The 26,834-nt window shown below is 35.2% G+C and overlaps 1 protein-coding gene across 3 annotated transcripts in view; it reads left to right on the forward strand.

The window, feature by feature from the left end:
• The first annotated feature begins 311 nt into the window (after positions 1-311).
• Positions 312-26,834, forward strand: part of LOC149776727 (ras-related protein Ral-A-like) — a 73,680-nt gene continuing 47,157 nt past the window's right edge. For 2 of the 3 annotated variants that reach the window (XM_089941254.1, XM_089941251.1), the window contains exons 1-3: positions 321-442; positions 1,313-1,443; positions 12,045-12,253. In XM_089941254.1, the coding sequence (XP_089797380.1) occupies positions 1,336-1,443; positions 12,045-12,253 (317 nt within the window). In that variant the 5' untranslated portion in view covers positions 321-442; positions 1,313-1,335. Of the gene's footprint in view, positions 443-1,312; positions 1,444-12,044; positions 12,254-26,834 lie in introns of all 3 variants that reach the window. The other variant, XM_089941252.1, reaches the window with a different exon arrangement.

Genomic DNA, 26,834 nt, shown 5'->3' on the forward strand with positions numbered 1-26,834 from the left:
CTGAAAATGCAATTGTAGTACCTCGATAGCTGTATCCCCTATTTAATTCCAGCAGAGTTATCTCTCTTAAATGTAATGGAATATCTCGATCTGTCGTTGTCAAATTGACAATCTAACATTTTTATCGTCGACCGTGAGTGACACGCGTGCTAATGTAGGATATAAAATATATTTATTTCACCAAACATTAGTAATGAAGTCTATGTTAAAATAAGTGGTACCATGACACCTTTAAGCTCAGTTATTTGTTTTTAAAGATTTCTTTCCGTTAAGAAAATTCATCAATATTTTATTCTGAGTTTGTAGTGACCAATCCCACAATTCAGCCGCTAAAATATAAGTTATCGCCATTTCCAGGTTAGTTAAGTTGGTTAAACTTCACTATACATGCAAACTTGAATGTGAATAACTTGACTGGATATTTTGTAGAATTTGTTCAGAGGTATGTTATCTCGCAATTTCATTATACATTTTCGAAGTAGGTTAGCATATATCTACCTTTCAGAAGTTGGTCAGCGCTTGATAACCAGTGTTCAAGCTTCTATAAACGGGGGAATTTAAAACACATAATGGGAGTGTCCTACAAGAAACTACCTCTTGTAGTGGTTCAGATTAATTTCTTAATAATAAGCCCTTTAGATGTTTTTGTTTCAGTTCTCTCATTCATGAAATTAATGTATTCATAAAGAATATAAGGACGTCAGATACAGCAGTCCTGTATAGTTCGTTTGAAAAGTACTGTAAGTTTAAGATTGTAGGTAAAACCTTTTGTACCGTTAAAGACTTTTAAAATAATTTTAACACACTGTATTCATAATTATTACAGTATTTCATTCTAAAACACATTTTTGGTATTCAGAAGTGTGGTGACGTCTATGGTGGGAAACACCCAACACCTGTCAAATTTAGTGATGTCAGAGTAATTTCCCCTAAATGTGACTCATAGAAGCATTATTATAATTTTAGTTGCATATTACTCAGGCTAGTTATTGGAACATAACTTATGCTAAAAATAGCTTTTATGTGGCTGCATATATATGTTAGTTTTATTCGTGACATATTCAGTAATATTAGAGATCTTTAGGCTGTTTGAAATTAATCTTTCAGATTTCAGATTTGATAATGTATTCAATTTGAAATTCAGGTATTAATCCTGATGAACTATTTAAAAAATTTTTTTACATTCACATCTGAAAAGCCCCACTAGATCAGTACTTCAGCATCATTTGAAGCAAAGACTTGTTTTTAATCTTTCTCGGTCAGCAGCAGTCACGTGTGTCTAAAATGTTCAGATGTTTTGGATTTACTTCAGATAAGCTAGAAAAACAAGCCATCATGTCAAAGGCAAAGACACAACAGCCGGCAGTGATCCACAAAGTAATCATGGTTGGCAGTGGTGGTGTGGGAAAATCAGCACTCACACTTCAGTTCATGTATGAAGAGGTAGGTGAAGATTAAGATAAAGAGATGAACCTTTCACAGCATTTTTCTTTGCCAGAACATGCAAGACAACTTTTATTGGTTTGATTAGAATAATGTGTAAAGTATATTCACCATTATAGCTTGGTGGGTGTTATAATTTCCTTGATTAGTCACCAAAATTTTATCAGCAAAAAAAAGATTGGCGTGTTTGATTATGCTTTGCCTGGAAAGGATTGCATTATGGAATTTTTTTAGTTTCTGATCTTGCACTAATTTATCTTAAATCTTATGCCATAATGAACCAGTGTTTCATTTAGTATGTTGATCTTTTTTTGAATTATTTTTCTTTTCAGTTAAATATATTGATGATTTAATGGTAATTATGTGTATTAGCCTTGAGCTTAATTACTGTTGTCATTAATTCAACCTTGTTAGTGTATTACAGTTGCTGCCTCGGATGCAGGAGGTTGCAGGTTAGAACCTCGGCCCAGTCATACCAAAGACTTTTAAAAATGGTACTAGACACTCAGCATAAGAGGTTAGTGTAAGGACTAGTAGACCTGGTGTCAGGATAATGTGACTGGGTAGGACATGATGCTACATGTCTGTGGCATGATGCCCCATTGCTAAATATTACTATAAACTGCCACACTGCAGACATCATAGTGATATGACTGAACAATTGTTAAAGCTATGTTAAAAATCCAAACTATTCACACGCTGACAGACACATGCATAACAGTTGCAGTGATTATTGACTTTGAATTTTAACTCTGCAGACAAACTGGAAAAATGGTCAGATTTGTGGTTTTTATGAAAATGAATCAATATCTTAAAGCATTTTATTGCCATTGGCGATTTTAGTGATTGCTGAAGCCAGCAAAGGTATTATTTGCTGATATTTAATAAAACTGACCAGACAGTTTCATTAGGTTCATATAAATACTACATGTAATTGACATCCATACCAGTATTTTGCCAAAGATGTACCATTGCACCATATATGCATAAATATCATAGATGGCACCCTAAATTCTTGTGGGTGGATTATCATGTGCATAAAAATATGTCAGGGGAATGAATTAGCAATCAGAACAAAACACTTTGAGTATGAATAATGTGGTGGTTTGGTTACTGATAAACACCTGTTGTTGTTGTTGTAGGGATTAACGCCATTTTTCAGCACACAGTAGGCTATGCATGGCGGCCAGTATTAATGGTGGAGGAAGAACCCTGGAAAACCCCCGGGAAGAACCACCGACCCATGAGAAACTACTGGCAAGCTTTCTCACATACCCACATTAGCCGAATCCTAGACTTGAACCCATGCAGACAGGTGAGATGGCAGTGATCTGTAATGGAGAGCGCTTTAGACCACTTAGCCATGATAAACACCTGTGTAACATCACATGTTTTTGGATGTGACTGTGAATCTAATATTGTAAGCCAATGATTTGTCGCTTTTATTTCCACTGTATCATATGATTTGTAATCAGGCATGGTAATGGCATCAGGCGATTCGAAGCTGAAGATTATTCTTAGCTTTTTGGGGTCCTCAACAAAAGTTGATGGTAAATGATAGCAATAATAAGATTTCAAACCAAATGTGTGTGGTAGTGTGAGTTGGCAAATGATAACAACAAGAAGAAAAAAAATCTTTAATGTGTAGTCTTTGTATAAAGAATAAAAAGCAGAATTCTAAGACTAAACACATCACCAATTTAAGACATAATACACTGACCCGACGTGCAGCAAGCAGTGATCACAAGGCTTCCTTTATTGCTGATTGTGTGTTTGGGAAATTTCAGAAAGCAGCAAACAAAATTGCCAGCCAAACATTCTAGTTGCTATGAAAGTTGTATTTTGAGAGTTTGATGAATTGTGCTTGATTGTCCAAATGTTACAGGGTTGAAAACAGGAGAAAATGTAAGTTATTGTTTAGAAAAGTCTGGCATTTACACTTAAATTTTGTTACTAGTACATGTACTTAAACTGATAAATATATATGCACAAGTGACAGTCGACCCATCATTTTTTATAGCAATACCATTGGGAACATCTTGGCAGAAAACTGCTTGAAGTGTTTCTTATTTAAAATAAAACTATTGCAGCCACAGTGGTCTGAGAGGATGTTTAATTTTATAAGCTGTTATGTATATTTAATTTGTATTGTGTGTTTGACCTTTGTCGATATTTAAGGTAGAGGTTTGCTCGCCCTGACTTTTTTCATGTTTTTTTGTCATGTCATGTATAAATAAGTTGTTTGATACTTGAGTTCAAGGTCTAGACTTATTTACAAACTTAGAATGTTCTAGAAGTGAACTCATGACCTGCATCCTAATAATATTATTTTGTCTTAAGTTTTTTATATGTGGTTGTTGTTCCGCTCTGTTGGCCTAGTAGTTAGAGCGTCCGCCTCAGATGCGGGAGGTTGTGGGTTTGATCCCCAGCTGAGTCATAACAAAGACTTATAAAAATGATACTAACAGCTGCCTCGCTTGGTGTTCAGCGTTAAGAGGTAAGTGTTAGGACTGGTTGGCCTGGTGTCAGGATAATGTAATTGGGTGGGACATCATGCTACATGTCTGTGGCATGATGCCCCAGTGCTAGACATTACTATAAACTGCCAAACTACAGACATCGTAGCAATATTTCTGAAAATATTGGTAAAGCTACATTAAAAATCCAAATCACAGACACACACACACACATATGGTTGTGGTAAACTACATTATTCCTATCTTAAGATCAGTCTGTTGAATCATTTCCAGTTGTGTTCAGATATAATTTGAGGAGAATCATTTATTTAAAAAGTATTCATTGGTATTGGAATTAAAAGGGTTTTTTGACTTTTAGGATTCCAACACTATGTTGGGACTATGGTGAATTCATTCAAAGATAACGTTCTGGATTATATCATTGTGATACAAGTCCAGAAGAATAGTGATCTGCATTCATTCCAAGTCTTGAATGTGCTGATGTACCAATAATCCTGAAAGTGCTGAAGTACCAGTAGTTTTGAATATGCTGAAGTGCCAACAGGCTTGGTGTATCACAGTGGCTTTGTCCAGGATTTCTGAATGAATTCTCAATAATCCCAAAATGTTGCTCGAGTCCAGTGTTTCAAATCTCTGGTGATAAACTACGTATGAGATAGAAGCAAAACCAGCAAGTTTTGTAAAAACTTAAAAAGTAATTTAATTATCAGAGTTATATAATGAAAACATAAGAGGACCTTACATTATTGTGAATTGATTCCAAAATAATCCTAAAAGTTATATTTATGTTCAAAAGAATCGAATTCACCAAATAAATATCAGATATTCGAATGTGCCATAATGGCATTGTCCAGAATTCCTTTAAAAAATTCAGAGTAATCTCAGAATAATGTTCTAGTTCATTGAGCACTTTGTAATTTCAGTGAATAATCCACACAGAGGTCTGCTCTCAAATTATCTAAACACATCAAATACATCTTGAGATTGATTTTAACATATGAAACAAGAGTCAGAAATAGGGATGAATCCAGAATTGGAATGAATCTGATTGCTCAATTCTCAAATATTATACACCTCCAGAGTCTATTAAGACAATGTCGCAGTATACCACATCTGACAGATCTTACTACTCATTCTAATATTTCAAAATACCTATTCATGTGGCCTTACCCGTCCAGTGGGAATTAACTTAATTCTTCCAAGACCCACTTAACAAACCTGACCAATGAGAAACAACCCCAAACTCATAAATAGGTCTTATTAATAATATTTTTATGGATGTAACACCAGTGTCAACAACTATTTATAGATACTATGATATCTGCGCCCTTAATATCTTAAAATAAAATTTTATACCTGTGTACAATCATTAACTATCTAATATCTTGACTATTGATGATCATTACAATTTATAGTCCTGAATAAAAACTACACATAATATGGCCTATAATGTAATACTTGACCATCCAGTCAGAAAATTACTAAAAGTTTGTTATACAGGCTCATTATCCAGGATGAGTTTACGATTAATAAACAGTCTGTATATTATAGCTCTATCTGAAAATAGAATCTGCAGTCATGGACCAAAATTTAAAATGCACAATATAGCAATACATGATGGGTAATATAACTTTTTGATATGTAAATCTTTATCATATAACCCTTTTTTATGGTGCTGTATAGCCTTACAGTGCTGGTGCACTGTAAAATACACAATAACATTCCTCTTTACAAGCAGACAAATTTATTTTTGCAGTGTAATCTTATGTCTACCAAAATTTACAGTTGAGAGCCAATACAGAGTTATATTATTGTCAACATACGGTCAATTAATCTATATGTACTACATCTTCTAGTAGGTATTTTCCTTGACCTTTCCTAATACAAATTGTAGGCCTGTAAATTTTCATTTGTGAGGTACTAGGATGTAGATTCATACAAAACGCAACACATCAAATCTTTGTATACATCTTGTATGTTTGAACAGAACATTTGTAGTAATAAAATTGAAATCTCTGTGTTCATCACATTTATTTTATGGGAAAGGTAGAAACATTTTATAATGCTAGATTTTTCACATGGTTGAGTAACTCTATGACATACCTTATAAACTGCTTTACATAATTCAAATCTGTTGTTCTTGTTTTCTGATACTCGTGCAGCTCTAAAAATTCCCAGTTTCTCATTTATGTAAAAATCTTCCCAGTTCCAAAGTGTCCAGGCTCCACTTCAGAAAATGATGGGCATGGTAGATACATCATAACTTCTGATTTTTTTAAAATCGTGAACACATTTGTCCATTTTTCAAGCACAATATTCGAGCAGAGATTGCTCCACTATAGTGTGGGTAGGGTTTCTTCTCTCACTGCAAGTCAAACAGCCTATGGACACATTAGCTTCATTTAAAATGGAGATCTCCTTGACATACTGTATGTACTTGCTTATTAGTTAAGACAGACTGCAGACATCAAATATCCTTATCTGCTGTCTCAAAATGTTCCTGCACATCAGGGTCTTTATTGTTTGTTCTACTGATTACTCCTAACAAACTGCACAGACCCAGATCTGCCAGCGCATTATGTGTGTATGTGATTTTGATTTTTAACATAGCTTTAACAGTTTTTCATTCACATCGCTACAATGTCTGCACTGTGACAAGTTTATATTGATGTCCAGCTCTGGGACATCATGCTGCAGACATGAAGTATCATGTCCCGTCCAGTCACATTATCCTGACACCAGGCCGACCAGTCCTAACACTAACCTCTTAATGCTGAGAACCAAGCGAGGCAGCTGCTTGTACTGTTTTTATATGTCTTTGGTATGACTCAGCCAGGGTTCGAACTGGTGACCTGATGCATCAGAGATAGATGCTCTAACTACTAGGCCACCAGAGTAGTCGTCATCGCATTATGCGAAGGCAGATCTGGGTCTGTGCAGATGGACTCGTAAGTGAATATATGTGGTCAAGAGTCTGAAAAGAAAATACAGCAGGAACTTGGGCAAAAGATGCTTTATGATTAATTGTACTCCAAAAGTTTAGAAATGGGAGCCTGTTGAGGGGAAGATATTTTAGGGAAACAGATTTTCTGCATTATATAGGAAAATCTCAAACTAAAATGTGAAATTCAACATCAGGTGATTGGCTTTGCAGAATTGTGCCAGAGTAGAATGGCTGCCATTAAATTCATTAGTGCTTGAAATGTTATACCCCTGTTTATATTGCATTGCAACTTGCACTATTTCTTTAAATATAGTGTAGAGATAAGGAATCAATTACACCACAAACTTTATGGAGCATGTTCCTAATAACATTTTGCTGCCTTTTAAATGTTACATATATATGAAATTCTTAAATTAAATGCTTTATGCAATTACTTTCAAATAATTCATTGTACATGTATCTTTATTTTAGTAAAAATTCAGGTTAGAGTTTGGAATTGTTAATGTTCACATTAATTTACATACATACATTCACATGGGTCCCAGTCTTGAGCAGCCACCCTTGGTCATAGGCCATTTTTCCCCTCAAGAGAGCTAATCATGTTAGCTGTTTAGCGCAGAAATGGTGGCTTCAAGAGGAGTACCAGTGTTTTATAAAGTTTGAGCCAAGGTTAATGGTTATTTGTATGCTTTTTAAAAAATTATATATATATATACATACACACACACACACACAGGGTATTTTATCTACCCATGTGTCATGCGTCAAATACGCAGACTTTTCCGATTTTACGCACAAAAATCGTCACTGGTACATAAATTGATGCACCCAATGTTATGTTTTGCTGATTAACACAAAATAAAGGTTTGCTCTAACTACTTTATTGGCTAGATTACAACTCTCCCAAACGGGGAAAATACGTGCACGTCAGTTTCTTATGCTGATGTTTTAACAGAGTTACAAGATAGTGTGGAGCTCCAGGCTGACCTTATGTGACCTGTATATGTCACATCATTTGTAGCAACATGATGTTAGAACCGTATAACCACCACACAAGAAAGAGGCCTAAAATAAACACGCAATTTTAAAGTATTTCTTTTGAGAAACTATTATTTTATGTGCATCCTTATCATGCAACGAAGCAACAATTATTGCATTGTTCCAAGAAACTGACAGTGTTCAACTGAAAATTGAGTCCAAGGCAAAAAATTAAAATAGATCCGAAACAAACAAAATTATCATTTCAACTGCATTTTTACAACTGACCATCGATAATAGTATTGTTATCGAACCAGTGGAGCGTTCATCATTTAAAGATGAGGTACCAGTTGCTCGTAAGATAAAATGTAATTTTGTGCAGCAGTTGTTGAAAACATACAGCTGGCATTGTTTTCAAAAACAAATTAAGTCAAGTGAAGAATGTGACAGTGAAGACGAGTTTATGTTTTGCGATATATGTACTGAGGCTAAAAAGAACCTCCATGACCAAATGTGCAAAAAACTATAACTTTCAGAGCAGTACACTGGCAAGGCATGTTGGGTTACCAGAACACAAAGTGCTGATTGAAGGTCTGCAACACCAGGCAGATTTTAATACAATTTTACAAACTAGACATAGCAGTGAAATTGCTGCTTAAGTGTGTACATTGGCTGAGTGTAAAAGACATCCCTTTTTTAAAATACAGATCTCTTCCTGCTTTATTAATACACAATGGCTGAAGAAATTTATGCCATTGGCATTTTGACGAATTCCGCCATTCAGTATGACTTGGCTACTACCTGTTCAGAGATAGTGGAGAGCCTATCAAATTTTGAGGATAGTCTTATACATGACATGCAAAATTCATAATTAGTGACAGCAATGTCAGATGAAACACTGACATATCCAGTAATAAACAGCATGTCATATATGCTTAGATTATTTCTGATGACATGAAACCATCAACAAGGTTTTTAGCAAATATAGAATGTTCAGATGCTTCTGGCAAGGGAATTGGCTTATTGGCTTTGGTCACATTATATAACTAATATTTTTATTGCATGTTTAAACAATATAATTATTTTTTAAAACAAATGACTGATCATCAGCGTGAATAGGACTGATAGGTTTTGATTTTGACTCACTGTTTTTTGTTTTGATGAGATAAAACACTGTGTGCGTGTGTGCGTGCGAACTCAATTAAAAGACTTTATGTTGATGTATGACCAGAGAAAATCATAAACTTTTTGAATTATAGTGCTTTATATTAAAAAATTTGACTATATTGAAGGATTTTTTAAAATTTATTATTATCTTTTATTGCATATCCGTGTTCTTTTACAGAATGTTAATATCTTTAACAGATTTAAGACACAAGGAAGAGTCAGGACAGAAGTTCATTTCTAGAACAATCTGTTACTAAAATTATAATAAACGATGTGGTGAACGTCAGGTAGGCTAGGTATTTTTTGGGGGGAGTTCTATTATCCTAGACCCAGACCCAGATAAACATTTGTTTTTCTGTTGTTAATGATTCCACTGTTTAATCCAAACTTGTAGAAAAATATTAACCATGTATTATTTGTTTACAAAATAAATGAATTTGATTTCAGACATGGCTGTACTTAATACGGTTGCACATAACACATAATGATGGTGAAGAAAGAAACCTAACAAACAATGCAAATTAAACACACGTAACAATGCGGTTTCCACTAAAAGTCTTCTGATGGTGTCTAGTTGATTCTGAATGAAAATGGTGCTGATCTGATACCAAACATGCTTGCCGTTACAGCAGTCTTGTTATGGCTACTGACCTTCTGATGGAAATTCATGTCAACACAAGTTTTTGCAGAAGACTTCTTTCTGTGTCTGGTTGTTCTTAAATGAAAATTGTACTGATCTATCATCCACAGTGGCCATCTTGAAAATCTTGTTGCTTCTTCTAGAAGGTCATGTTGACATTGGGTTGCCCCTAAATGAAAATAGTGCCAATATAACATCCAATATTACTAACATTTAGGGGTGAAATGATACACCTGTGCTGCATATTAATAAAATTCACAATACTCAGCCTGCGATATGATACATATTCATACAAATATGTACTTCATAATTTTTCCATCTTTGTAAGGTAGGTGGCGCACTTTGATGTATGTTGACGTTCTGGTCATATTTCCCGTATGCAGACTACAGATAGAAATATAGTTATCATATATTTATATGCAGACTACAGATAGAAATATAGTTATCATATATTTATATGCAGACTACAGATAGAAATATAGTTATCATGTGTTTATATGCAATTCTCATTGATGAGAAGATAATCAACAATACTTTCAAACAGACTACATGTTGGTTGCAGTGAGTTTTGTCCAGTGTTTTAGGCCATTTAATGGTAGATCCATTTAACTCCCTTTGTTTTGAACAACATGAATGATTTTTAAACATTGTATTACCAATTTCATGTCTCGGTTAAGCTTGAAAGACATTAAGATGCTGTCTTCAAAACCGAAGAAATAATGCAATTTCCTCGTGCAAAGAAAATCTCATCTGGTACAAATTTGGGCATGGGAATAAGGTTGAATACCAACAAATTCTATCACATTTTACTTCTTGCAGATGCGAAATACTGCTGCAGCCACATGTATTTGTTTGTGAAGGAGGAAAACTTAGACTCCCCACTAGTCCTATGCCACAATTTGTTTTACCTTAAACAAGGTGATAAACTTGAGCAATTTGAAATCTGCCCCATCGTTGATTCTATGCTGATTACATTTTTTCCATCAGCACCTTCATCCACTTGTTAAAAATCTTATATCTGCATAAAAAAGAGAAATTCCAGATTTGTTCCCCATGTACAATTTAAGGAGAGATGATGAGAGGGTTTTATCTTAAGGGAGACCTCCCCCTTTATCAGAGAAAAAAGGAGGGGGAGGAAGAAACGGTCATAAGTCAATATTAATCTAATCTTCAATATCTGTCTCTCTTTCTTCCAGCTCTACTTTTTTTTGGTATCAATATTGTTCTGTGCTTCTTTCTGAAGGGGCATATACATAACTAGCTTTGTCAGCTGAAATATGTTGTGGAATTCATCTTTTTGACTGTTATGCACAATTTTCCATGAGCTCACGTATATTATCTTTTTTTATACATCTGCTCTAAAATAGGATTTTTCACTAGCATAAACTTCTTTGTTAAATCAGTTGTGTACTGACTACCATGCCAAATTTCTTATCTGTTCCATAATGCTATATCATTTTGTATCGATTCATATCTCTTGTATCATTTCAACAAAAGTATCGACACATCAGTATATCGATGAATTGTTTCACCTCTACTAACATAATAGTCATTTTGAAAATCTTTTTATTGATACTCCTTCAATAAAAAAAGTCATGTTGGTATGAGGTTTTCACCAGAAAACTATAATAGAACTATAACGATTCTCAGTGCCTTTAACTTCTTATTCTTTACAAACAAATGATTACATTCCGGTCACGTTTTGCTTAACCTTGGACAGATTTTTCCACAACAGGTATAGGGTCACAATCCATATGTTCTGGGTCTGGTGTTCCTTGGGCTGCCATTACATTTTTCCTCCCCTAATCACAACATAAAGATAATTAATATACAAATTTTCTCATTTTCTTTTGATGCATAGAAATTGTCTATTCCATTATTCATTTCATGAATCTCTGTCATGATGGTGGTTCTTCATGAAAACTAGATGCATCTACCAAATTTTCTTTGTTATTCTAGTGAGGATCATGCTCATTTGCAGCCATGTGCTTGGCACCAAAGAAATTAGGTAGTGTTGCCATTGGGAATGTGTACAGTGTAGTTTGTAATACATTTTTGAGACTATCATACATGTACACATTTTACCTCCAGTATGTATTGATGTGGCAAAAATGAAAGGAAAAAAACCTATTGATAGCACCTTTTATAACTGCTAAATGTTCCAATAATTTTGCTGATTTAAACCTTATTTCCTTTGTTTCAAAACCTTTTTTTTTGTTTTACGAATGTAAGCCATGTTTCAAAAGTTGCATTGGATCAAATTATAAAGTACACTAAAATTATATTTTTATATTCAAACTGAAGGTGCTGTGGTTGCAGTCACAAAAAAGGATTGAATCTATAACTCATTTTCCAAAAATGCGTTGGTTATTTTTAAACTGACTTTACATTTCAGTTTGTGGAAGACTATGAGCCCACAAAAGCAGACTCGTATCGCAAAAAAGTCGTATTAGATGGAGAAGAGGTCCAGATAGATATTCTTGACACTGCTGGACAGGAAGACTATGCGGCTATCAGGGATAACTACTTCCGTAGTGGTGAGGGGTTTCTTTGCGTATTCTCTATAACAGAACAAGAATCTTTTCAAGCCACAAGTGAATTTAGGTGAGTCATTTTGGTTTATTTTTTCCACACTGCTTGTTGTGTGACCATTATAATTTGGTCCAGTCCGTCTGTGCATACATACATTGTTATTTCTGTCCATTCACACATTCCAAAAAGAAGATTATTAGCAAGAAGAAGAAAAAAACACTCAAAGTAGACAAATAACATTTAGTAGGCACATTTGTATCCATATGTTGTTGTTGTTGTTGTGGGGTTTAACGCCATTTTTCAGCACACGATAGGCTATGCATGGCGGCCAATATTAATGGTGGAGGAAGAACCTGGGAAAACCCTGAGAAGAACCACCGACTCACGAGAAGCTACTGGCAAGCTTTCTCACATACCCACATTGGCCGAATCCTGGACTCGAACCCACGCCGACAGAGGTGAGATGGCAGTGATCCGTAACGGAGAGCGCTTTAGACACTCGGCCACTTGGGGCCCCGTATCGATATGTAGATGGCCTGATTTGATTGTCAAGAGCAATTTTTCCCTTGTTTTTTTACATTATATCTCTATCCATCTATTTCCTATTTCATTTCCACACATAAGGAAGAAACCTTTTGGTTTTGGGCTTGAAGGTAACAGGACCATATGTGGATGTATTTTGTTCATTTAGATGGTGTCTAGAGACAATGCATATTTTCCACCATGAATGTTAAAAAGACATGTTAAAAATGCATTTGTGATTTTTGTAAAAGAAACGAGGCAGAGAATTTTAAGTATTTTAAGTACAAGTATTGCAAATTGCAATTTCAGAACCTGTTGATTTTCCTGTAGTCAAAATGAACAACAAAATGACATTAGTGAAGAAAACCATGGTAATTGATGTTGAAGTCCATGAGTGACCTGGCTTGCATGTTTATTCATTTAGAGCAAATTATTTTAGAATATTCTTCTTAAGATATAGATATTAAGATACATTGACACAGCATGGTGTGGTGCATAAAAACTCCTAAGGAAATATAGCTTTGAAAAAAATGGTCACAATTTACTTTAGATTCTTTTTGTCTTTTGTTATGGCACTTCTTTTTGTTTAAAATACAGGCTATCTAGTAAACCAAAATGGCAGACTCCCAGCATTATTCATCTTGAGATGAAGATGTAGTTTGGCAAATACTGGTTGATGATAGTTATGGTGACAATAATTTTAAAATTATGAAGTATAGCAGCTTATTGGAGCTGGGATAAGTGTTAATGGAGATACCTGGGGTGATTTTTGAGCCTGACAAAAATGTTAAATACGAGTCAGTGTATCCCCCAGGGGTGTAAAACTGAGGGTAAAAAAACCCCTTGGTTTCACAACTGGGGGTCAAATAAAAACTTTGGGGGTCAAAAATGTACTGACAAATTTTCATCTGACTTGTAGTTTTTCAGCTTGAAATAGGGTATTGCAACTTGCACAAGATACTCGCTCTCTTTCTAAACATACAAATAAACCAACATGCACAATTAACAAATAAATGCCTTGTCCATTCAAAGAATAATTTTATTACTTCATTTTTCTTTTAAAGTCGTACTTTTAATAGTCTCCTTATAATCTTTTTGAAGCAATATTATAGAATTATAGACCAACACATTACATACAAGCAAATACAAAAAGCCTAATAAATCTTTTTAACCAAATGGCAGTTAATTTACTGCCTGTCATAAAATATGTACTATCATCGGTTTCATTGTACTTCGTCCTAGAACAAATTTATCCAAAAATCAGGGAGGCTAATGATTCATCTTGTTTCTAATAAGTTACACTTGAACTTTAAATCTTTCCTTTATTGCAGCAAAGTTCAAAACCAACAAAATCTGCAATGACCCTCTGACTGTGTAATCCAAATAAATGCATTTGTCTCGGCAAGTTTACTGATTTCTTTGTTGTGAAAGAATGTCTTGGGTTATAATGTGTTCTCCAGATATGTTGTGGCAAACGAGGGAAGATTTTTTTGAAATTCTTAAACCCTGTCACAAAAGGATTATTCACTTTTGCAGTCTTTGCAATCACGTGATCAGAAATCACACTGGTATTAATCCTAATCCTAATGGATGTGCCGTATTCCAGTCAAGGGAATTATTTTCTCCATTTTTCATTAAAGTTAGAGTCACAGTTACTCTTTTGTGTTCTGCTTCTTTCACTTTCTTCACTAATGATTCTTAGTGCACGCTGTTTTAATCTGGAAGTCACTTTCTAGTGCAAAAAGCATTGAGGTTAAACATCAAGATGACATCTTGCTGAGCTCGATGGAAATCGCGCGAGAGCTTGCACAATTAGGGGAAGCTACTCCATCATAACATTGCCTATGTTAGTCTGTTTCCTTATTTTGTATGTTCCCTGTGTTGCACTCTGCTATACGAATAGAGGAGCGCAACACGGAGTAAACAAATTAGGGAACTAGTCAGTGCCTATGCATGAAGTATACACAGTGCCACCCCTCATCCAGTGCATTGGATATTAAATAAATCCTGATTGCATTATGCGAGTCTTTTGCGTTAAAAAAAATGCACAGCAACAGAATGTGTACGTCAATTTTCTCCAGCATGTGTCCCTGGCGCACAAATGTGTATTTACATGCTGGATGGACAGAAGTAGATGGCATGTGCTGGTTAATCACCCTTTGAGGAAATGTGGAAAAGACAGAATACCAAGCCAATTTAAAAAAAAAGGCAGTTTATAAGTATAATGCAATTTTCATTTATTTTCTCAAGCAGTTTGGCTCTGTGGGTTCACATGCTACAAAACTATATTTCCCTATTGGGTTTAAGATAAACTGACCAAATAAGAATGAAAAAATGAAATTGTATAGTAAAGATATTTACTTATTCAGATGCCTCTATCTGGTGTCTAAAGTGAGTCATGCATCTGTTCAAATGGTGCAGTCTTATATGGCCTAAAATGTTGAATACACTACAGTGTCTGTCTTGAAATTCTTGCAGTCACTACTCAAGAAGAATGGATGGTCATAACAAAATGGGGCTTTCACTGAGTGACTTCTTATGATGTCTAACTGGCGCTGAAAGAAATCAGTGCAGAGCCTATCTCCTATATGGGCACTATGGCAGCCATTTTTAAAACCTTGTTATTGCTACGTCTTCCAATTGGAAAGTTGTATTGACATAGGATTTTCACCAGAGGACTTCTTATGATGTGGTAACAAATGAGAATGAATGTTAAATTTACAATTATTTAACATTAATCTCAGGTAATTCAAAATATTCACAACTCTGTATTACCCAGAGTTAGGTACACTATATCAAGATTTCCAATCCTTAGCTTTGCAATACCTAGAATTAAATACGCTGTTTAAAATATTTACTATTCTCAGAACATTATTACTTAGAATTTAAGTACACTGTATCAATATTTCCTACTCAAATTTCAGTGAGAGACTGCAACCACAAAGAAAGTGTAAGATCTGATTTGTTAAATCTTTTTATTACAACTCTATGGTCTTAAAATAAGTTAATAGAAAAGAGTGAGATGTAACAAGCTTTGTAAAATTCAACAGATAATTTGTTTTCCTAGAAAATATGTGAGGATGTAACTACAACTTATGGTATTGCAAATTAAATCTCAAATAATCCTAGAATTGCAAACACAGATCTTAATGTATAAAGTTCTGAATAAACTTTAGTATTATTTCAAATAATTTTCAACAATGAAGGTGTTGATGTACCTGTAGCATACATGCCAACCATTGCGCCTTTGGCGTAATCATTATGCTTTTTTTCACTAAATTACGCCTTATGCGTAACTGTATTCAGAGTATATCCCCCTCAAAAATCAATAATTTTTGTCTCATTTTTATAAACATCCCATTAATCCTACAGACCGTATTCTAGAAAAGATGGCTTCTATATAACTACGACATAAGAGTATGCCTGTTTGAAGACTTGCATATACTTTCCTAACAGTATTTGTTCTATTTATAGCACTTGCCATATTTCCAAGAAGCATGCTGGTTTCTAGTTTCAACTTTTGACCATGGTTTCTATTTATAACAGCTGTATGGCTTAGTTAGGAGGGGCCCCGAGTGGCCGAGTGGTCTAAAGCGCTCACCGTTATGGATCACTGCCATCTCACCTCTGTCTGCGTGGGTTCGAGTCTAAGATTCAGCTAACATGGTTATGTGAGAAAGCTCGCCAGTAGCTTCTCGTGGGTCGGTGGTTCTTCCTGGGGTTTTCCCGGGTTCTTCCTCCACCATTAATACTGGCCACCATGCATAGCCTATCGTGTGCTGAAATATGGTCTTAAACCCCACAACAACAACAACAACTTAGGAGAGAACAGACTGGTATTCTAACTGTTAATCTTTGCTTGCAGATTCTTCATTCTAATTCATATCTGATACCGAACCAGTCTGTAGGTATTTGGCAGTAAAAGTCAAGTCATATTTATTCTAGTCGATGCGTGTGTTAGAGCAAAAATGTTTTTCAAATAATTTCACAGATGGATTAAGAAAAGACAAAAAACCAATTCAGAGATGAATACATGAATTACAGAATACAGCCTTCTATTCTAGGGCAGCTTTGCGCCCCTTGCAGGCTGCGTGGAAAGGATTTTAATATTGGTCATGGTGGCAAAACAAAGAAACCCTGAATTAGCTCATTTTACTAACTCCAGTACTAAGGTAATTTCTTTTTTACAGCAGAACTAAATTATGGACACGAATTTTACAAATGCAGAGGCATTATCTACCGAGTTCTTATTAGAACACAGACTACCCCTGGCGGTAGAAGACTTCATTGGTCCTTTGTTCAAATGGATGTTTCCTGATTCCAAAATTGCAGAAACTATGCTTGTGCAAGAACAAAATCATCTAATATTGTTAGGTGTTTAGCAGAAGATACTTCACTTAAAATTGCAGAAGCCATGAAAATTGGGCCGTTTAGTATTGCATCAGACAGGAGTAGTGATTATGTGAAAATGTTGTACCCAGTTTGTGTAAGAGACTTTGACAACGAAAAGGACAAAGTTAGAGTACTCTTCTTTCATCACCAGAATTAATAGTAGATTCCACTGGAAAAAACCTTTTTTTTATTTGCTTGATAATGCTTTGAATAAACATAAGTTGGCAAAACTGTATGGGTTTTCAGCTGATAGTGCATCAGTGATGACTGGAATTCATAAAGAATTCATAAAGAAGTTGCATTCTGTGGTTTGAAAAATGTCTCCATCATTCATTGTACATATCAGGTTGTCTCTGTCATTGGATGCACCATGCTGGAAAAAAGGCTGCTGATAAATTAGAAGGAAAACTCCTGAAGTATCAAGTTGTCACTCTACCTGACATTGTACTTCATTCGGACAGAGTTTATTTTTTTCATCTTATGTCACAGCTAAAAGACCCAATGTAAGATATAAATTTCCTCTTCTTTGTCAGGTTATAAAAGGAATATTGGTTCTTTACCATTCTAATGTGACTGTGAGAGATTGTTCAGTATTGTTAACAAAAATAAAACTGAATTCAGATCCAGGCTCTGTGACCCAGCACATAGTGCTTTACTGGTGTGCAATGCATTCATAGTCTCAGTTGGTACAAAAAGTGTTTTGAAATGCAATATGAGAGTCTGTTGCTTTTTAAAGCTCAAAGTGTTATATACGAAAACTTTAAGCAGTAATTGTTGTTAAAAGTCTAGAGGGATAAATAAATCATTTTGTATATATGCTCATTGAATTTTTTCATGTTATATGAGGATTACTCTTTTTCTGCTTGGATTACTCTTTTTGTCCACTTGGATTACACTTTTTCCTTGCTAGGGGTTGGCATGTATGCTGTAGTGGCCAGTAGTCTCTAATGTACTAATGTACCAGTGACCTGAATTGTAATGATGTACTATCAGGCTTTTGTTGAATTACAGTAATATAATCCAGATTGTCTGTCCATTAATATTATTGAGCATTTTATATTTCCAGAGAAGAATAATTTGATTTAAACAGGGTTCCCATGCAAGCGGGCAAAAGTCAGGAGAAATGATAATTTTTTCCCGATCATGAAAAGTCCTTGAATTTCACAAATATTGATGAAAGTTGGGAAAAACTCTGGAATTTTCCACTACTCTTGTAGTACAAGTGAATTATTTCTAGATAAACAAGACCATATAAAAAACTAAAACATAAAAAGAGCCGGCATATAGAACAAAAGTCCATTTCCAGAACAATCCAAATTATAACTAGTCATGGTCTGTTATTAAAATTATAATAAAGAACATGGTAAACATAATGTCCTTGAGTCAGACCAAGATAAATATGTTTACTTCTATTGATAATGATCCTAATATTAAAACAACACTCATAGAAAAAATATTAGCTATATATTAGTTGTTTACAGACTTAAAAAGGTCAATGATTCTGGTCAGGTAGACAAAGAACTTGATTTTGGACATGGTCAACTACAAAATACAATTTCACTTAACCCATAGCATGTAATAAATTAAAATAACTAACAAAAAATGCATACTGAATATACATAATATTTTACATAATCCTTATTTGTGTAAATGCAAGAAACCCCCCAAAATTTTAATGCCAGGAATACCATACCTGTTGCTATTGCATAGCTGGTACTTTTCCAGGTATAAAATACCCCAACCATTCAATTTTTTGCCCCATAAGGATTAATCAGAAAATTTCTGAACACCAGATCACCCCTGAGACACCCCATACATACTTGATCCCACCCCTTTATTCTTTCTTGTCATGTGACTGTAATGTCAACATGGTATACATCGAAGACAATCCGTTTTGCAGATTAGCAAGTGAAGTTACTATATCTCTTGTTTGCATATTCTTTGTAAACTTTTGGATTATACACCTGATCATATTTTGTCTCTTTTAATTTAAGCTATCCTGAAAGTTCTTAGCAGTTGCTCTGTATACATTGTGTACTGCTTGGCATTATGTTCTCCATTTTTACCCTGCACAGGTTGTTAGTGAATTTCAAATATAGTTGTGCATTTTGTTCAAGTTAAGGGTAGGTATGCTCTTTAATTTTCCCTATCTTATTGCTTCCTCACTTTATTAAAATTTCTATATATACTTAATTTATATTGTGTGCTTGACCTTTGTCCATGATTGAGAGTAGAGTGTGTGCCTTCCTGACTATTATCTTGGCTGAGGGTTGTGTCTACCTGACTTTTGTCATTTTCTTAAGGATGTTTACTTGAATTTAAGTTCAATGCTTCAGCTTTGTGCATGAATTTGTGAAATGTTTCCATTTGAAATGACCCACATCATGAGCATTTTATTGTGTCTTAGGTCAAATGAAATTAGTATATATAGAACAAGGTAATCAAAATTATTAATTCCTATTTTAAGTTAAATCAGTGGAATCATTTACTGCTGTGTTCAGATATAATTTGAGAGGAATCATTTAAATTATTCATTGGAATTACAAAGTGCTCAGTGTAACAAGATAACTGTGTTGGATTTTGGATTTCCAACAGAACACATTTGATGTTGATGCAGATGCAATGTTTAATGATGAATGACATAAATGAATAAAGAATTATGATTAATATGTGCATGTGTAAGATCCAAATATTGGACAAATTAACATAATCTGCACAAACCTAATATTGCAGCAAATGAAAATACAAATAAATGACCTTACACAGTACAAGGACAAAGGTGAATGATTCGCAGTAATTTCACAAGACAAAAAAAATGTTTTACTCAGATAGTGAAATATTAGGTATTTTACTCAAATAGTAAAATGATGAAAACAAAGGGACAGATAACATACAAAATATCTTTAAAATCCCCAAAACACTGGGTATTACAAACCGCTAAATTAGCCCATGGCTAAAAGATTACATGTATGGAGTTACACACTCCATCACCAGCACACTTGGCTACCAGTCATACTGGTCAATCAAACAGTCTGTATTCCAGGTTGGTCAATCAAGCAGTCAGCGCTTACCAATCAGTCAGCAATGCCTGATCACCTGCTCCTGAACCAGCAACACTGTTCACTCAGCTCTATGGCTGCTATGGTTCAGCTTTACAGCTGCTATGGTCAACTTCTATGGTTAGCTCTACAGCTGGTTGCATGTTGCATAGCTGCCAACCCTCACAATTTTGGTGTGAATTTCACTGACTTTTTCAGCGATTCATGGATTCATGCCGCATGCAAAAAATCACAAATTCCCCAATTCTTATTTATTTAAATCTTTAATAAAAAAAATTGATTTCCTGTTAAGCGATAGTCTTGATATCGGCAGTTGCCAAAACAGTCCAGTACAGTTGGTCGCGATATTAGTGGAACTATAGCTGATTGGTACAGTTGGCCTGGTAGCAAGCATTTTAGTGTATTTTAATCTTTATGTATAAGAGTAGTTTTACAAATGCTTTTGAGAGAAACTGAAGCCTAACATGAATTTTGCTCTGTGCATGCGCCACAAACACTGATTTGAATTACCATTCGGCATTGCATCTTGAAAATGTCTTTACCAACAAGGAAAATGAAATGTATTGCTCAAAAAGTGAAGTTTAGTTTGGAATATACCAAAAATTGGCAGTGCATTCAGCCATCAAACACCAATATACTTAATGCTTTTTGCATGCAGTGTGCCACAAATTTTAACATTGGGCATGGTGATAGAGATGATATGAGGAAGTACATTGGTAGCAAAAAGCACATAGAGGTTGGGAAAATTAAGAACTTGCAGCAGATTTCAGCTCTGGTCTATTTTAAGCCATTGATGGAAGACCTGCAAGCTACCAACTCAGAAGCATTGTTTGTGAGTTTTCTTGGTGATCACAATCTACCTTTATCAGCTGGAGACCATGCTAAACATTTGTTCCAACAAATATTCCCAGACTCAAAGATCGAATTCATGTCAAAATTTACAAATTTTTATCCCTATTTTCACTAATTGCGAGTCTGGAGGGTTGGCAGCTATGATGTTGACTCTGATTAGCTGAAATTAAATCTAACACCATGTACTAAGAATGACACAGAAATATACAATAAAACATAATGATGTTATATATGGTAAGCTATACAAATTACATTATCGGCACAATATTACAAAGCAATAAACAGGTTAAGAAATGAACATACCTGTGTCCAATAAGAATCCTATGGTACTAAACGTTTCTTAATAAAAATGCAATTTTATATTGTTAATATAAATCTCTTGCTTAGTCACAAACAAGAACAGAAAATATTTGCATTATGCTACGTAAGCCAAAGCTACATAGAAAATATACAAAAATAAATGTGGTAGTACAATAGTTATAACTTGTACACATGAAATAAATAACTCGCATACCTCTACAGCTGAAGATGTGCAAGTCCTTAGGTAGATCGTTCACTGACAAGGCGTTCTGTAATGTGAAGAGTTCGTCTAATGGTGAGGTGTTAATACACAGATGATGCATCCATACATCATCTGTGCACTGGAAGTATTTTTTTAAAATCAAAATCACTTCGCACGTGCGACATAGGACGAACTGAATTCACTGTTTTAAAAATTGTACAGTATACATAAATCACCCTCGGGTGTCATTGTACACACACAAAAAAACGAAACCCAAGTACATGTATTTAATAAATAAAAGGATTTATGCAATTCCGTGACACTCAGTGACCTTTTGGTCAAAAACACTACTTTGGGATTATTGAAATTCAATCAAAGACATTCTGGATGATATCATTGTGATACATCAAGACTATTGGTTCATCAGCTCTTACAAGATTATTGGAACATCAGTAATTTCAAGATTATTGGAATTCATTTGGAACATTCTGAACTTTTGGACTTGTGATAGAACATTTAGGATTATTTGGGATTTAATTCACAATACTAAAAGTTCCTCTTAAATTTTCACTTTGTACTTAAAAAATAAATTATTTGTTCCATTTAGTTGAGTAACTTGTTGATTTTGCTTCTTTCAGTTACTTAGTCGATTTGTAATACCATTAATTAGCTCACTCAAATGTTTAGCTAGGGGCAAGACTTTGGTAGACTGAGTAAAGGATGGTCTATTTTCTCCCTCTGCACTCTGACCCCTGGTAGCTGCTTCTTTCTATAAGGTCCATACCCCTTCCTGACCCAGTAAACCACCTTTGTTGGATGCTGAATCAGCTCAAGTGGGCAAATCTTTCAGGATTTGAGCTAGCCTTGCAGTCAAAACTGAATACTCGGAGTCAAAGACCACATATAGGTCACTAGTAACGATAGCCTTGCATGCTGACCTCTTTGCAGCCTGCATCAGCAGGAATTTTTGTTGTCGATGACTCTTCATCATTTGTTGGAAGTAGTGTCCATGGCCTCGACAGTTGAGCTCCACTTTTGCAGGGATGTTGCCCTGGACACTTCCAAGGCCTAACTAGAATACAGTAGGAACCTTCTGAGGACTATCCACCTGCTGGCAGAAACTCTCTATGGAGGGCTCATCCCCTCTGTGGCTATCCAGAATTTAAGATGCCTGCAAAACAGGCCCCTTGCTTCTGCTCTTGGTTTTCTGAAACTGGCCAAGAAGTGAAATCATCCTAACCACCCACAGAGCTCACTGGCCAAATTCAAAAGCTCATCATCACTGTCATTATTCTCTTCTTCCATTAATTGTTTTTAATATTTTTGTGCCTGAGTCTAAATCTCATAAAATATGTAACTGCCAAACATATCTTTCCTATGCTTTCTCAATTTATATCAAGATCTAATCCTAGACACACCTCATTTTCACTCTTATAATCATCAGATATTGTTTACTATTTTCATGAATAAAACAACTGTAGTGAAATTGCTGTCAGATAGCAACAGTTGCAACAAAATATTTTTTATGTAGACAAAGAAAAGTAAAGAATTTCTGATTGGTTCAAATATATGGAGATAAAAAACCACATTTATGACCAGTTGGTGATGTTTTAAACTACCAATTCATTCGCCATGACTGAAAGTGGGAATGACCATTGTATGAAGTAAACAAAGCAGAATTGTTGTAAGGATTGGCCATTGAATGAAAGAACAAAACATTGCAAGTATAGGTGTTATCAGGGTTGAACGAGTTAAAACTTTGCAGACACAAAGCCCTATGTCATTTCTTAAGGACAGTGGTCGGCAACCCTAGGGACTTGCTCTGTCTCCTGCAAAGTGTACCTCTTGGGTCAATGGCCTTGTCCTTTTTTTCATAAAAGCTGTCTTCAGGCTTTATTGTAAGGATCTTCATCCTCTAGCAAGGTTCACTTGTTTCTTTCACTAGGTAAATCTGATGCTTTCTTCCGTTGACCTAACTGTTATGATGGCCTAGTGGATAGTGTCTGCCTCAGATGCAAGAGTTTGTCGGTTAGAATCCTGGCTGAGTCATACCAAAGACTTGTAAAAATGTTACTAATAGATGCCTTGCTAGGCACTCAGCATTAAGAGGTTAGTGTTAAGACTGGTCGGTCTGTTGTCAGGATAATGCGACTGGGTGGGACATCATGCTACATGTGTGTAGCATGATGCCCATGTGCTAGACATCACTATTAACTGCCAAACTGCAGACATTGTAGCAATATGACTGGAAAACTGTTAAAGCTACATTAAAAATCCAAAACAAACACACACTGTTAAATGACCAGTTGCTGGCCTTTTTTACTCCTGGATTTTCTTGAAAAGGTGAAAATTTTGTGTCTTATAATCAACCTTTAATGCCTAAACATATCTGTGCAGGAGAACCATATAAGATGGATACCACAGCCTCATTCAGGAATGCTATAAGACCTGGCGATTGGGTGGTCTCCATCAATCTTTGGGACGTACCTCAGCTTTTGCTAGGATGAGAAGATTTTTCAATTTCAAGATTGGCCTTTGGTCAGATACGATGTTGCACGATAGTCTCCTTTGACATCATGTCAGTGGTAGTGTTCTTCAGGAGACAAGGAGGCACTTTTGCACTTTGTAAGTAGTTTCTGCACAAAACCTTCAGTCATTTGAATGGTGGACATAAAACATAGTGGACTCTTGTTTTATCATGGACATTTATGTAGCAATATGAAACAATACCATAGAGCATCAAGATGATGATTGACCTAAATTGTCATATATTCAACAAAGACATGTCTGTATAAACTGAATCCTGCCATAATGAGGTCTAATAGACACACAGTCAAGTTGAGCAAGGTGTGCTCTGCATATAAATCATGGTATCATGGATACAGTTGATTATGGAATAGTGGCCGAGTGGTCTGTTGTGGATCACTGCTATCTCGCCTCTGTCTGCGTGGGTTCGAGTCTCGGGCTATGCCAATGTAGGTATGTGAGAAGGCTTGCCTGTAGCTTCTCGAGGGTCGGTGGTTTTTTCCCGGGATTTCCCAGGTTCTTCCTCCACCATTAATACTGGCTGCTGTGTATAGCCTATCGTGTGCTGAAAAATGGCATTAAACCCTACAACAACAACAACAACAACATTATGGAATAGCATGATCCAGAACTGGTAGTGAACTGATACTTCCTCGAGTTGGCATTCAGAGGTTTATTCAAGGATCAGCAGAAACTTTGGGATTACTTGCAGAGAAATCATGGCATCAGTATTTTAATGATAGAACATGGCATTACTATTTTACTGATAGAATATTTTTTTTACAAAATGAACAAAATGTGCATGATTAAAATCAGTTGCATCCACCCTCAAAATTATCCATTTTGCTGAGGGGTCTAAAGTGCTAACCATTACTGATCATTGCCATTTCACCTATGTCTGTGTTGGTTGTGTCTTGGATGTGACCAATATGGGTATGTGAGAAAGCTTGCCAGTAGCCTTCCATGGGTCAGTGGTTCTTACCAGGTTTTCCCAGCTTTTACTAGTTGTACTGGCGGTGATATATGACTTATCATGCACTGATATATAGCATTAAGCTCACAAAATTCTTTATTTTGTTGCTCAGAGCAAATATCTTATTGCTCCTAGTGGTTAGAGTGTCCACCTCGGATGTGGGAGATCGTGGGTTTCATGCCCGGCCGAGTCATACCAAAGACTTACAAAAATGGTACTAACAGCTGCAGACATCGTAGCGATATGACTGAAAAATTGTTAAAGCTACGTTAAAAATCCAAATCACACACACACACTCAGAGCAAACGTCCATCTTTTTCAGAGAAAGATATAGTTTTGTTCAGAACTAATAATTATAGTACTTAAATATATCCAAATTCACATACAGAAACAGTGTCATTATACACAATGGTTTTGCAGGTATACACGTTGTGTAATGAAACTTCTTGGAGCACTGCTTTTAATGAGTGTTCAAAGGTTTGTTATTTTGAAAAGAAATTTATTTATGAAGAAAAGCAAAGAACATCATTAAAAAATTGCAAATTTACTGACAGTTATTCCAAACATGATTATTAAATGAGTATTTAACCTTTATATCTTGCCCTCTCTCCCCCTCACTGTCAATCTCATCACTTTGTTAATTTTTTGGATGTACCTTTGTAACTGGCATTCTCACTGATGCTACTGTTTTGGAACCCATCATTTGTAAAATATTGAGTGAAAGGTATGTAAGGCAGATCATGTTTGTTTCAGACATGTGGGTCTCTCTCAATCAGTCTTATGCCAAGTGACTTTACAACTCCAAACCTAAGCAACTACAAAACTGTGATGCAGTAAAAGGTTTAGTTACCACCTATTAGAGGTGTAAGTCTCATTTTCTTTAATAATTTTGTCAGCATATATTTAGAAAGCAATGACATCAGTGCAAGTGTCAACTCATTTCGGACCTACTACTGTTTGTGTTCATTAAATATGTGACCAGTCCCATTATTAGTGTTTCCCTTTACCTTTATTTGTGCTTCAGAGGCCCCCAAATTTTGTATTTGACCCCCAGTTTTGATACCAAAGTTTGATTTTTACTCAGTCTGACCCCCAGTTCTCACACCAAGGAGATTTTTTACTCAGTCTTGCACCCCTAGGGGATACACTGCATTATGATGGATTTCTGTAGGGTTTATTTAGCTCTTATGCCACACATATTCACTAACTTTATAGCATAATATACGATCATTATGAATTGTCTCTGGAATCAACAATTGTTGTTTATATACTGTGTACAAAGGGACACTGTTCAGATTTTATTCTTGGCCCTAAATTGCAGCAAAATTTAGCAGTCCTTCAAACTTAATGACTATGGCATAGAGATAATTTTATTGTGTAACAGAGCTTGGGATTGTTCCTTTTTTATCATACACAATCCATAAATGAAAACAGTTTTTGTCCACTAATTTTTGGTACAGAAAACATCTTTATTATTAATGTTTCACAAATTTACGTACTATCAAAAGTGATAATTTATCTTAACTATCAGTATTTGTGCAGATGAAAAATTAATTTATAAAATGTGTATGGAAAGTTCCAGGAAATACATTTTTATGATTTCCTTTTAGAATTTCAGTTGATGAGAAATCTGTGAGATTGCTTTTGAAAAGACAGTAACGGCATTGTCAACAAGGTTAAAAAGAAGTTGTGCAAACTAGCTGTTTATTGCAGTTTGTAGTTCTGAACATGTAGGACATCAAAGGTTTCCTGTGGATGGATATACCAATCATTTTTGTATTATTGTGATTTAAGATCATGCATGGTGTTCACAAAACATATTATGCA

This window comes from Sinohyriopsis cumingii, chromosome 18, assembly GCF_028554795.1.
Source record: "Sinohyriopsis cumingii isolate HCF-2022 chromosome 18, ASM2855479v2, whole genome shotgun sequence".
Taxonomy (NCBI): domain Eukaryota; kingdom Metazoa; phylum Mollusca; class Bivalvia; order Unionida; family Unionidae; genus Sinohyriopsis; species Sinohyriopsis cumingii.